We start from the raw sequence: 14,205 nt of genomic DNA, 5'->3' as shown, positions 1-14,205 counted from the left end.
CTCATCTCCTATTAGATCACTCCTTCTTCAGCCTTTTACCACTTGCACCTATCTCCTCACTTCTTCACTCCATCTCCCCTGCCCACTCACTTTCCCCATTTACCTAGTCTATCACCTGCAACCTTGTATTCCTTCCCTTCCGCCCACCTTCTTGTCTTGGCTTCTGTCCACTTCCTTTCAAGTCCTGACAAAGGGCCTTAGCTTTTCCAGTCAACTGCATATTCCCCTCTATTGATGCTGCCTGACCACGAGTTCCTCCAGCATTATACATGTTCCTTAAGATTTCCAGCATCCATAGAATCTCTTGTGTTAAAAACAGTTAATGGCTCTAGATAGGAGTCACTGTACAAAATCTGTGCAGTTAAAAAGTTCATTGCCACTGTCAACCCAAGCCTGAATGCTGTTAAAGTCTTCCTACAGGTTTCCAGTGACCTCCACAACCAGTCAACCTTAATTAGAATATGCACCACAGAAACTTCCCATGGTGCCCCAACCACTTCACACTGGTTTTTATCCTATGAGGAACAAGCTAACTCTACTTGATACGTACAAAAGCCGGATGAACTCAACAGGTTGGGCAGCATCCATTGAAAAGCATCCTTTTCAACGGATGCTGTTCAACCTGCTGAGTTCATCCAGCTTTTGTACGTGTTGATTTGACCACAGCATCTGCAGTGTACTTTGTGTTTACTAACTCTACTTGAACTACTTCTTCCCATATTCCCCTTTGCCTAAACTTCTTCAAATCTATTCTTGTCTCATGTCATTTACCAACTCTGCTCACATTTTCACAACTATACATAAAAATACCCTGAACTCTAACCACAATCTACCTACTCTTTTCCTTTAGTCACCAAATTGAAAATCTCTATAAAAACACCTCAATCTCTTCATGAAAACACTCCGGGGTTGATCACTCTTTAACCAGTATAGAAATATTCAGCAGATCCTTCAGCATCTCCAGCAGGAGAAAGCAGAATTGATGCTCCACACTGATGACGTTACAGGAGAACTGTGAAGTAGAAACACTATGCTGTACCGATGGAGAGATACAGAGAAGGCTGAGCATGAGGGCAGAGACCAAGAAACTGAATGGCATGAGGGGTGTGTGGTCAGCTGAAAGGGAAGAGGCTTGTTAACCATAGTGGAATCTAGCTGGTGGACAGAGGGAGATGAATGAAAACAGTGTTGCAAATGACAATGGAAGGGAGAGAGTTTCTGGAAATCTGAAACAACTTCAGAGAATGCTGGTAAATCTCAGCAGGTCAGGCAGCACGTCTGGAGAGAGAAAAAGAGTTGCTGACCAAACAACAGAATCAACCAAGTCTGCTACAAGGACTGATTAACTAAAGTTGGTTGAATTCAAAGTCACAGTGGATAGACGATCCACCTACATTGACCTTCATTGGAAGAATGTGCAAGCTCAAACAGGGAATTCAGAATTGGAAATGATGTTCTGCCCTTGTGGACTAATTAAAGGTTTGGTAAAGCAATCACTCAATCTGTATTTGGGTTTAAGTTTGCAAAAGTAACATCAATCCACAGGTGTAATCCTGAACTCTGGCTGTCCATTACATTAATCCTCTACCCACTGTTACTCTGATCTGTTTTCTGGATTTTACGTTGTTACAATGAAACCCAACATAAGCTTGAGGACCTACACCCTTTCTCTGACGGCACATTTCAGTCCTCACAACTCAGTAATGCATTCAAACAAGTTCAGATAACCAGCCCTTCCAATTTTGATCAGTTCTGATCAAAGTCATTGACTCGACATGTTACAAACTGCTGGAGGAACTCAACACGTTGAACAGCATCTGGTGGGGTGGAAGATACAGAGGGAGCCTTGCCCCATCTTTATTACAGATGTCCAGTGTCTATACACATCTTATCACTAAGGTCCCCATATCTTTCTGCAACAAAGATCCAACCAATTCCCCTCACCAACACTCTCATCAGCTTAGCAGAACTTGTTCTGACTCTGAACAGTTTCTCGATTCCTTTCACATCCTATGAATTAAAGGTGTAGCATCCAGAACCTGTATGGGCCCCAGTTATGTCTATCAATTCCTGTTCAAAATCTTTTCTGGCACTACTCCCCAACTCATTCTCCAATGACTACACCAATGTGGAACTCAACAATTTTATCTCTGCTACCAGCCTCCACCCTGAGCTGAGGACAAGGGCCTGTGTTCCAGCCCAAATATTGACAATTCATTTCTCCCCACTGTCTCGCCGCAGGTTGTTTGTTGCTCCAGATTCCAGCAGTGTCCAACTTCACACATTAATTCTGCTTCCTCTACATAGACACTACTTGACTGAGTATTTCCGGTACCATTCTTATTTCAGATTGTAAGCATCTGCAGTATTTTATCTTCATCTCCTTTTACATCTCCGACCAGAAAGATCAGTTAAGGTTTACTGACCTCAACCAATACAACCACCTCTTGATCATTCAATCTCTCTGCAGCTCCACCCTATTTAAGATGTTTCCTTTCTTTTCATCAACCTCCCCAAGAAAGTTTTATTTTTAAACTTTTCTCTGATGGAAGAACACAGACCTGAACTGTTGACTCTTATTTCGCTTGTCACAGACGCTCTTGTGCCTAACGAATATTCTCAATGTTTTCTTCTTTTTGCTCACATAACCAACACACGAAGATTTTTATTTGCTTTCTGACCACAAGCAACACTTCACAAATACATCAGAAATTTCCAAAGAAATCATGTAGATGAGAAATTGGTAACTTAAATAGGATAAATTAGGCCAAAGGCTTAAATTAGTGTGAGCACTTAACACAGGAAGCATGGTGGCAAACACTGCACTAGCAAATCTGTACACTGCTGGTAACCTGCAATTGGACGTTGTACTCTATGGGTTGGAATTACTGAAAATGGTATCAAGCAGATATTTGCAATACCTACTGAGAAAACAAAAGGTCATCTGTCTGCCGCATCAACTCTCTTCCTCCCTTGACAGATGGCCCTGATGCGCTGAGTGTTTTCCAGTATTCCTTCAGTAAAGGGGCATGGGGAACTTTTTAAAAGATATTTCAAGAAGGGCATCAAAGCAGGAGAATGGAGTTGAGAGGAGTAATAAATCAGCCACGATTGAACGGCTGAAGAGGCTTAATGGACTGAATAGTCTAATTCTGCTCCTCTGTCATATAGTCTTTTGTGTTATCACCGGCCAGGAAATGTTACTGCCTATACTTAACTATCCTTAAAGGTGGTAATGAGCTGCCTTCTTGAATCACTGCTATGTGTGCAAATATGTTCATCTTGCCAACTCCATATTACTCTACCTGCCTGGAAAGCAATTAAACAGCCCATGTATTTAAACAAAAGTAGTCACAGACAACACACCATGGATCTTGGCCTCAATCTAAGATAACAAACAGAACCAAAAAAAATGTTTCTCTTCAATTGACCTTTCATCACTAATATTTAATGCCCAGCCCAGTTGATCGTGATGTCACATGGCAGTCCTTCACAAGTACAGTAAAATGTGGAACTCTGCCCAAAGAAGCAGTAGATTCTATGAGGCAGTATAGTTTACAGAAGTTGTGTGGACATTCATTGGGTGAGGGGCTGGATTGGATTAAGTCAAAGCAAAAAGTCAGAATCCAGCCAAATGAACGGATATGCTCAAAGGTCTTAAAGGCTCCTCATATTGCCGGATTATTTTACCACCTATTACAATATTACTGTACTACAATTACAAGTTAAAGGCCATCCTTTAATTATTGTTATTAAAGGACCTGTGACTTTGATTTATAAATGACCGACCACAGTAATGGTCATTATTCATTAACTGGAGTCCAACTTCAATCTTAGACTGAAACAGACTTCAGATACTTGGGAGAGGCATTATAATGATTTAGTAAGTTAACACCAAGATTCATAAGGCAAAGACCTCTGTGCAATCTTTGCTGAAGCATCACACTAGTCTCTTACTGAATTTCAAAATTAATTCTTTAAACTTAATGTTGTGAAACATGGGCCGCTCCTTCTGGACAATAGTACCAGCATTCACAGGAAGATGGAAACATGACCATTTGGCTTCAAAATATAATGCATAATAATTCCTCTAATATCCATTCTGACTTTGTATCTGACAGCAACTATACAAACTGTATAATAACAATGAAAGATACCATTTCCTCCATAGAAATTATGTTAAAGAAGTACTTAATCCACATTTGCTTTTGCTTCTATATACAAAAAAAATAACACAGTACTTTGAAAATTCTACAACACCTCACAAATACAAAGCTGCAAACATCCAATAGGCAGGCAGCAATGATGAGATGAAATGTTAAGCACTCCAGATGCTGCCTGCCCTGCTCAGTACATTACCATTTATAGATTCTTTCCCTGTTTTGCTTTGGAACAGATTTTAGACACTGATAAAAATTATAAAGATGCTGAATGCCTAAAAAATGCAGCTCAATTGATTCCAAATCTTAACTGGCTTGAAATTAAGGTATGTATTGAAATAAAAGGTCATCACTTACTTGAGTTCAGAGTCTGACGGGTTTTGGCACTAGTGCAGTAAGCTTCAATAACTTTCAATATTTGTGCATCTTCTTCAAGAGCTGCTGTGCCTGGGTAATAAAGATAAAACCCTGGTAGAAGACAAGTCACAAAACACAAACATTGGATTGATGACACTAATGTTTTCTGGGCTTCCAAATAACTACAGATTCAAAATCCCAAATAATAGATATGCTGGCTAGACTGAGCTTTGAGCAGCTTGCCGACTGTGATCCTAGTACAAGGCACAATGGGCTACAATATCATACCAGAGTCTGATTACTTCTTTCTACTCAATCCATTTTGTTGACACTGAAGCTGCCGATGGCACAAATTGTCTTATCAGAAGTTTCACAGTGTCACCCGCAGCTAAACTAGCTACCAAGCTTAATGGAGATGGTGAAATGGGGACACCACTTTTTCCCATTAGGGAGAGAGAGCGAGCCTGTGGTACTTCGAATTACCAGGTGAAAGAGTAGTCTTCGGGGCACTGCAAGTCTGTGTCTTTATTGATGCTTTGCTGCATACTTGATGCTCAGGGGGGCACCAATGCCTTTTTTTGCTGGTGGGGGAGGGGGCCGCTGATTTGCTGCAGCTTGTGCATGGGAGGGGGAGCTGGGGGGGGGGTGGTCTTTGGGTTTCTAACATTTAGCTGTCATTCATTCTTCGGGGCACTCCTCTGTTTCATGGATGTTTACGAAGAAAAAGAACTGTATACATTTCTGACATTAAATTGGATGGTATCCATTAGTCTCGCAAGACCATGGTTCTGCACCTGGAAAGTCTTGCTTCAGCCTCTCCAGGGCGTAGGCCTGGGCAAGGTTGTATGGAAGACCGGCAGTTGCCCATGCAGCAAGACTCCCCTCTCCATGCCACCAATGTTGTCCAAGGGAAGGGCAAGGGGCAATACTGCTTGGCACCAGAGACGTCGCAAGAGTTGCCACAGTGAGGTTGAAAGTAACGTCGGACTGCCTCAGGGACTCCAGCTCCGGAGTTGTCCTCAGGGTTTACTCCCGAAGCCTTTCCCATAAGTGGGTATGGCCGCAAGGCAGTGGAGGTTTGAAATCAGAGTTTTCCCTCTCTTAGATGGACTGCCTTCCTTCCCAGGCTGACGAGCTCCATCTACCCGATGGAGCTATGTACCTACTGAAACATATTGGTTACAGCTTAATGAAAATCTGTGTGCCAGCATTGACCAAGAACAATGCTGATTTAGTGAAGCCTGCCTCCCCTATGTGAAGCACAGACTTTTGGAATGCTCTCTCTACCCCCAAATTAAACAAGATCCAATTCCCAACCAATATTGCAAAGACCTGTAGAACCCTAACCACATCCAGTTCTGAACCATCAACCCACTGTTGGAGGAATGTGACAAAGAAACAGGTTGTTATTCCTCCTTCTAGTGAGCTAGCATTTCTGCCCCTTTACCCATATCCCACCTCAACTTCCCTTGCCTCTGTTGTCCCCATTGTCTGACAATAGTTCAATCAGGTCAAAACACACCAGGAGGTTTCCTCCCTACAGATCATATTCAGAAATCATTGACACTGACCCCACAGGCAAGCAGCTGAAGCCATGGAGACTCCTGCCTCAGCATACTGACTCAGTAAATGTTGAACATCTCCTTTTTTTTCTTGTTCACAATTTCTTGTTGAACAGAGTTCTAAGGCATGGAGGGGTTGCTATGGACAAAAGGTCACACCCAATGCTCTTTTCTGATTAGAAAAGAAACTCTGTTTCTCAAGTCATTTGTTTTAGTAACTAAACACACTAGGCATTGAGTAATGTCATGTTAAACTATGTTGCTTGCAAAGTTAAAGTAGACATCATGTGATCCAGCTCTTTTTGCTTTAGAGAACTAAAACCTTCCAGGCTTTGACCAACTGCTCACCTCAAGCTGGCCAGGGGCAACGTAAATATAATCCAAACCAGGAGAATGAAGGTGATACAATCAGGTGAGAAAAGTAAAGAATATGGCAGAGACAGTCAACGTACTTTTCCTCAGTGCAAACTCCTCATCAGAGGGTTTTCTCTCTGGTTTCCGTTTGGGAAGTAGCTTCTTCATGGTTTTAGGGCTCCTGCTGAGGTCCTGCACAAAAACAACACAAGATATGCCATCAGCCATTGCACTGCCTCTGCACCTGAGGTGAATGAGTTGCCCTAGTAAGCCAGATTGATATAATTAATGCAAAGTCCAGGGGCACTGACGAGGCAAAGACAGTAGAAACATCTGCAACTATGCTTCACATCAAAGAAAGTGTCAAAGGCTTTTACACAATGGGACAAGTATCATAGTACTTGGGTAAGTCAGGATAATGTGTATCTCAGGCTGGGAGCTGGGTGTAGGGCCAAAGGAAAATGCAACAGCCTCAGTTAGATACAACAACTCTGTATTCTCCAGAGCCTAACACAAACTACATCAGACAACTGAACACATGCACCAAATTCAAGAATCATATCAGAATGCTGCCAAAGTAAAGACCAACCTCCTTGTAACAAAGAGCGGCAGAAGGTTTCAATGGGGCTGCTGGCCGGAGGCAGCTCAAAGTCCACGGCTTTGGCATCTTGGGGGGTTCCAGAGGTCCCCAGCTCAGCGTGCTGTGGGATGTCCCATGCAAGGATGGATGAGGAAGGGTATGGTAGGGTGGAGTCACGGAGATCGGATAACCATCAGAATGCTTGTTGAGTGGCGTCACAGGGTGCAATGGAAGCTGAGTATGGAACACAATAAGTACGTTAGTTATTCAATTGGAAGAAGTTAGCTTTTACTAACATGATTCTAAAACCACTCATCCCCCTGATAGTACAGGATCTTCATGAATATCCAATGTCTCACACAACCAACAAACAAATGCCCTGAGGTGGGACTGAGCTCTGAGACTGAGGCAATGGAGCAGTGAAAGGTAGGACTGTGACACTAGCAGGAATCGCTTTCTGCCTACAAAATACTGTTCCACAATATCCAAACAGTTTGAGGAAGACAGAGGGGGATATATGGGTTTGCCAAGTTCAGATGCCTGAATAATTGGGTGCATAGAGAAAAAGGAAAGGCAAAAAATAAGTGAAGATGACATAAGTATTGGATAGACAGAGACTGATTAGGGATAGTCAACAGGGCTTTGTGTGTGGTAGGTTGGGTCCAACCAATCTCGAGTTTTTCAAGAAAGATACCAGGAAATTGATGAAGAAAAGGCAGTAGGTGTAGTCTACATGGACTTTTGCAAAGCTTTTGACAAGGTCCATACTGGAGGTTGGTCAAGAAGGTTCAGTCGCTCAGCATTCAGGATGAGGTAGTAGTAAATTGGATTAGACATTTACTTTGTGGGAGAAAGCAGAGTGTGCCTCTCTGAGTGGATGTGCAGTTCTGGTCAATTACCTACAGGAAAGATATCAATAAAGTTGAAAGAGTACAGAAAAAAATTACAATGATGTTAGCAGGACATTGCCAAAGACCCGAGAAAGGGAAAAGATGAACAGGTTAGGACTTCATTCTCTGAGTGTAGGAGAATGAGGGGAGATTTGACAGAAGTATACAAAATTATGAGGAGTATAGATAGGGCAAATGCAAGCAGACTTTTTCCTCACTATGAGGTGGGGCAAGACAACTAGATGTCATGGACCAAGGGTGAAAAGTGAAATGTTTCGGAGAAGATGAGGGCGAACTTCTTCACTCAGAGGGTGGTAAGAGTGTGGAATGAGCTGCCAACAGAAGTGGGGGATACAGGTTCAATTTCAACATGTGAGAAATTTGGATTGGTACATAGATAGGAGAGGTATAAAGGGCTATGCTCCCGATGCAGGTCAATGGGACTAGGAAGAATAAGAGTTCAGCACTGACTAGATGGGTCAAACAGCCTGTTTCTGTAGTGTAGTGCTCTTTGACTCTATACAGAAAACGAAGCAAGTGGAGGGGTAACAGAAAATTTATAAAGTTCAGAGAAGGCATGAAAAATATTGGCAGATAAAAATAGACATTTTAAAATTACATACGGAGCAAGAAGATAACCAAGTGTTGAGTATATCAGAAACTCAAAAGGCAACCTGGTGCACAGGCAACAGAAATGGGTAAGATTTTTAATGAATACCTTGCAACTGTCTTCACAAAAGAGATGGATGGTATTGACATTGTGGTTAAAGGAGGAAGTGAAATATTGGATTGATAAACATAACAGACAAATATCAAGGGATTTAGCAGCATTTGGAAGTAGATAAATCACCAGGACTGGACAAATGTAGATACCCCTCCCATCACTTTCCAGAGTGCTTCCAGAGGAGCAGAGTACTGCTACCGTTACTACGGCTTCAAAAGACAAAAGGTATAAACCATGTAATTGTAAATAAATCAGTTGACAGGCAGTCAGCTGTGAGGGGCTGAATAAATGTTTGTTTAGAAAGGCACAGCATTGCAGAGATAACTACACTGTATAATACTGGCAACTAAGTCAGTTATGTTTGAGAGATAACAAGGAGAGTCAAGAGGGCAGTAGATCGATGGAGTCCAAACAGACCCTAACCAGGTTGTTCACCAGGTCCTTAAAAGGCATGCTGTTCATAAAACACACACACACACACACAAACACAGAAAGCTCACGGGATCCGAGGCCACTCAGGTCATTGAGTCTGCTCCACCATTTCATCATGGCTCATCCAGGGTCCCGCTCAACCCCATACACCTGCCTTCTCACCACATCCTTCGATGCCCTGACCAATCAGGGAACTATCAACTTCTGGCTTAAATGTACTCATGGACCTGGTCTCCACTGCAGTCTGTGGCAGAGATTCACTACTCTCTGGCTAAAAAAATTCCTCCTTAACTAATAAGATCTAGGTTATTACACAACACTCAATCTAAGAGAGCCTTTCCCTGAGTAGGCTCAAGGACAAGCTGCTCTAAAAAGCCATCTCATAGGCATTCAGCAATTCCCTATCTTGTGAACCGACACCAACCTGATTTTCCCAATCGCCTTGCATATTGATGTCCCCTATTACAATTGTGTCATTACCCTTATTACATGGCCTTTCCAGATCCCTTTGCAACCCCACAACCTGGCTACTATTTGGAGGTGTATGATTCCCATAATTTTTTTTTTACACTGACGGTTTCTTATCTCAACTCACAGATTCAACATTCTGACCCCATGTCACCTTTTTCTAAAGGTGTAATTCTATCTCTTACCAACACAGCCAGACCACCTATGCCTTCCTGCCTGTATTTCGATACAAAGTATATCCTTTGATTCTGACCACAGAAAGATATTGCAGCAAACGGAATTCAACTCAGAGAAGCATAAAATACTGAATTTGGGAAGTGGCCATGAGACAAGGAAACACACAATACATAGGCAGCAGGATCAGGAGTATGTCATCCTGCCCATCAAGTCTGTTTGGCTATTCAACAAAATCAGGTCTGGGCTTTTCTGGACCCAGAAGATTTCTTGCTCTGTCCCCATTTCACTTAATTCATCTAATATCCACAAATCTATCCACCTCAGATTTGAACAACTGTTAGGATTAGGCTTCCCCACCTTCCTCATGAGAGCTTCTAAGAGAACAACCATGTAATAGGGTACATCAGAAATCACTGGCATCTCAGTGTCTAGGCACAAGCATGGCATTGGAAATTGGTCTCTTGTTGAATCTACCCAGTTTTTGTTGGTAATTGTCCAAACCTTGTTACAAGTTTTAAAACCCTCACACCCATGGTGGCCCACAGGAAGAAATTCCCAAGTTACGGCTGGTGATGAGGGAATTCCCCTTACAAATCTTGTTGAAAGCACACCCAGCCGAAATTCTCCCAGCCATTGGTGCTGCTGCTCAAAGCGGTTCGGAGCACAGTATTATAAAGGTACTAACCCCACCACTCCTTTCACTTACTGTGTGACATGGCATAGACTGCTGTCTCACAACTCCCACACTTGGGACCTTTGTTTGCTTCTGCAGATGGTCTGCCCACTCCTGCATATCCTGGTGATTCGAGCACGACACCAAAATCCGTTCAATCATACTTCCTAACCACAGAGAAACAAAAAGGTACACAGGTCAAAAAGGTTGTCACAATCTCTTGCAAAGCAATTAAAAACCTGACATTCCAGAAGTTAAGATTACACATACAGCTTGGTTCAATGTCAGCTGGTGTGCTAATGACAAGCCTGGTAAGACTCAAATAAAGTGCTCAACATGCATTCCACCCTAGCAGACACATGGACACCCGCACCTCAAAGACCCCCCTCACACTTCTGTCTTGGAAATGCACTGAGTGAAGCTCCTGGAAGTCCTTCACTGTGGAATAACCTTCCATAATAAGCAGACTGCAGCTTCTCACCGCCACCTTCATCAGTAATTAGAAGTGGGCAATAACCCTTGGGTTTGCTGCATCCCGGGAATGATATACTAAAGAAATGTGTCACGTTTTCCACCATGTTATTCTGTCCTGCCCTGGCAATTTATCCATTTTCAAATGCTGATAAATACTTTCATACTTCATCTCTATTGTGTTTTTTAACCATCCAGTATTTCACACACTTCTTCCTTAACCGTAACATCAATTTGGCTCTTTTGTGAAAATGGCTGCTAAGTATTCATTAAAAACCTTATTCTTCTTTGCATCCACGTCAACTTGTATTTTTGATGACATGCTTAATGCTTCTCTCTGTTTGTCATAAAATATCTGCAAATTTCTTCTACCAATCAATTCAATTAGCCCGAGATCATGTGGTCTCAAGTGGCCAATCCAAGGCAAGCTCAAATCCATTGTCCTTTCCCAGTGAAGCCCCATTATCAGGTAACAATTACTGAACTAGCTCAAAATTATTCCTGCGAGTCACAATATTTTTGCAAACAACTACTGAAATACAAATGCAACTTTTATTTGCAATTTAAAATGACAAGAATACACTTAAAGCAAGAGTGTGTTAAAATAAGAACTTGTTTATCCAGCTGGTTTCTCAGGGACTGGTCTCACTGGGACACAGCAGAGTTGGTCCCATGGACCATTGCTCCCAGGCCATTGCTCATCACAACACCGATTCCAAAACTTGCACACCAAATCCTAGCTGTGTCTGCAAAGAAAGGCAAGAGTAGAACAAAACATTCTGAGCAAAATTAACTCACCAGTAATTTCAAAGCTGTTCTTGTGCTCATCACCGTCCTCTAACTTTGTGACGGTTAATCCTGTTAATGGTAATTTCCCCTAATAACCAAGTAAAGCAGATAAATTGATATTATACCTCACAAACATTAATTATGATTAATTAGCTTGTTATTCTGAAGTATTCAATCACAACTACAAACTAATAGTAATAACCTGCAATAAGTGGAGTTAACATCAACATACAGACATATCATCCTTACAGCAAGGTATCCCATCATTCTCCGTGGATATTGTTAGAAAGGCTTTAATATATTCAAATGAGGTGTGTCACCTTGTTGACTTGGTACAAATACTTAAGGACATTTAAGCCACAAGTTGCACAGTTAAACGGTTGTTTGCAACAAAAAGCAGAGTTTTATACATGCATGTTATCTTACTGGTGAAATGTTCATACTAATTACCACAGAGGTCTGGGCCTGGTTTTTCATCTATAACCTCATCTATCAAAGATTGCCTATGATGCAGTGAGAAGAATTACAAGCCAAGTCAGACATGCCAGAACTGAATAATCAAACTGTACACTTGGTTGAATAAAGGAACTGACTGCAGCCAGGGGAATCAGAACAGTGAGGTTGAAATACAGATGACAATGACCATGAAACTTGTGGATTTTATATCAAAATGTTCACATTTACAACTTGGAAACACCTCATTTACAGTGTCCATGGCATTTTGCTTCACACAAACTTCCCTGATCTGATTGCATCTCGTACTAACAACCTATCCCTTATTCTTTTTGGCTATGTTCAGCTCAAATCTCCATGGGAGTGAGTTGTAAAGATTAAAGATTAGCTTCATTTCAATGCATCACTTACATTGAGAATGCACTGGGGGCAACCTTCAGTTATCACCAACTTCAGGCAGTAACCGCATGACCACAACTTACTAACCCTCACTTGTATGCCTTTGAAACATAGGAGCTGCCTCACCAACCATAATGAGGATTTCACATTTATCACCCTCTGGGTGAGTTAGTTACACCTCATTAAGAAAAAATATTGGATAGTATTGGATTCAGTAATGGTCTGCATCCCAGGGTACTTAAAGAGGTGGCTCTAGAAATCGTGGATGCATTGGTAATCATTTTCCAATGTTCTATAGATTCAAGAACAGTTCCTGCTGACTGGAAGGTGGCTAATGTTGTCCCACTTTTCAAGAAAGGAGGGAGAGAGAAAACAGGGAATTATAGACCAGTTAGCCTGACATCAGTGGTGTGAAAGATGCTGGAGTCAATTATAAAAGATGAAATTATGACACATTTGGATAGCAGTAGAAGGATCAGTCCGAGTCAGCATGGATTTATGAAGGGAAAATCATGCTTGACTAATCTTCTGGAGTCTTTTGAGGATGTAACTATGAAAATGGACAAGGGAGAGCCAGTGGATGTAGTGTACCTGGACTTCCAGAAAGTTCTTGATAAAGTCCCACATAGGAGATTAGTGGGCAAAATTAGGGTACATGGTATTGGGGGCAGAGTACTGACATGGATTGAAAATTGGCTGGCTGACAGGAAACAAAGAGTAGCAATTAACGGGTCCCTTTCGGAATGGCAGGTTGTGACCAGTGGAGTACCACAAGGTTCGGTGCTGGGACCGCAGCTGTTTACAATATACATTAATGATTTAGATGAAGGGATTAAAAGTAACATTAGCAAATTTGCTGATGACACAAAGCTGAGTGGCAGTGTGAAATGTCAGGAAGATGTTATGAGAATGCAGGGTGACTTGGACAGGTTGGGTGAATGGGCAAATGTATGGCAGATGCAGTTTAATGTGGATAAATGTGAGGTTATCCACTTTGGTGGCAAGAACAGGAAGGCAGGTTACTATCTAAATTGAGTCAAGTTAGGAAAAGGGGAAGTACAACAAGATCTAGGTATTCTTGCACATCAATGAAAGCAAGCATGCAGGTACAGCAGGCAGTGAAGAAAGCTAATGGCATGTTGGCCTTTATAACAAGAGGAATTGAGTATAGGAGTAAAGAGGTCCTTCTGCAGCTGTACAGGGCCCTTGTGAGACCCCACCTGGAGTATTGTGTGCAGTTTTGGTCTCTAAATTTGAGGAAGGACATTCTTGCTATTGAGGGAGTGCAGCGTAGGTTCAAAAGGTTAATTCCCGGAATGGTGGGACTGTCATATGTTGAAAGATTGGAGCGAGTGGGCTTGTATACACTGGAATTTAGAAGGATGAGAAGGGATCTGATTGAGACATAAGTTTATTAAGGGATTGGACACGCTGGAGGCAGGAAGCATGTTCCCGCTGAAGGGTGAGTCCAGAACTAGAGGCCACAGTTTAAGAATAAGGGGTAGGCCATTTAGAACTGAGATGCAGAAAAACTTTTTCACCCAGAGAGTGGTGGATATGTGGAATGCTCTGCCCCAGAAGGCAGCGGAGGCCAAGTGTCTGGATGCATTCAAGAGAGAGTTAGATAGAGCTCTTATAGATAGCGGGGTCAAGGGATATAGGGAGAGGGCAGGAACGGGCAGGATCAGCCATGATCACAGTGAATGGCGGTGCTGG

At 42.2% G+C, this 14,205-nt stretch overlaps 1 protein-coding gene across 6 annotated transcripts in view; it reads right to left on the bottom strand.

Moving 5' to 3' along the window:
• Positions 1 to 14,205, bottom strand: part of LOC132394434 (rho guanine nucleotide exchange factor 7-like) — a 75,798-nt gene that overhangs the window by 17,202 nt on the left and 44,391 nt on the right. For 3 of the 6 annotated variants that reach the window (XM_059970591.1, XM_059970590.1, XM_059970587.1), the window contains exons 14-18: positions 11,647 to 11,725; positions 10,411 to 10,544; positions 7,023 to 7,247; positions 6,532 to 6,625; positions 4,518 to 4,607 (exon numbers count right to left, since the gene is read on the bottom strand). In XM_059970591.1, coding sequence (XP_059826574.1) covers positions 4,518 to 4,607; positions 6,532 to 6,625; positions 7,023 to 7,247; positions 10,411 to 10,544; positions 11,647 to 11,725 — 622 coding nt within the window. Of the gene's footprint in view, positions 1 to 4,517; positions 4,629 to 6,531; positions 6,626 to 7,022; positions 7,248 to 10,410; positions 10,545 to 11,646; positions 11,726 to 14,205 lie in introns of all 6 variants that reach the window. The other 3 variants (XM_059970588.1, XM_059970589.1, XM_059970586.1) reach the window with 1 other exon arrangement.

This window comes from Hypanus sabinus, chromosome 5, assembly GCF_030144855.1.
Source record: "Hypanus sabinus isolate sHypSab1 chromosome 5, sHypSab1.hap1, whole genome shotgun sequence".
NCBI lineage: Eukaryota > Metazoa > Chordata > Chondrichthyes > Myliobatiformes > Dasyatidae > Hypanus > Hypanus sabinus.
Note: the sequence above shows the minus strand (reverse complement) of the source record. Positions and strands in the feature narration are given on the sequence as shown.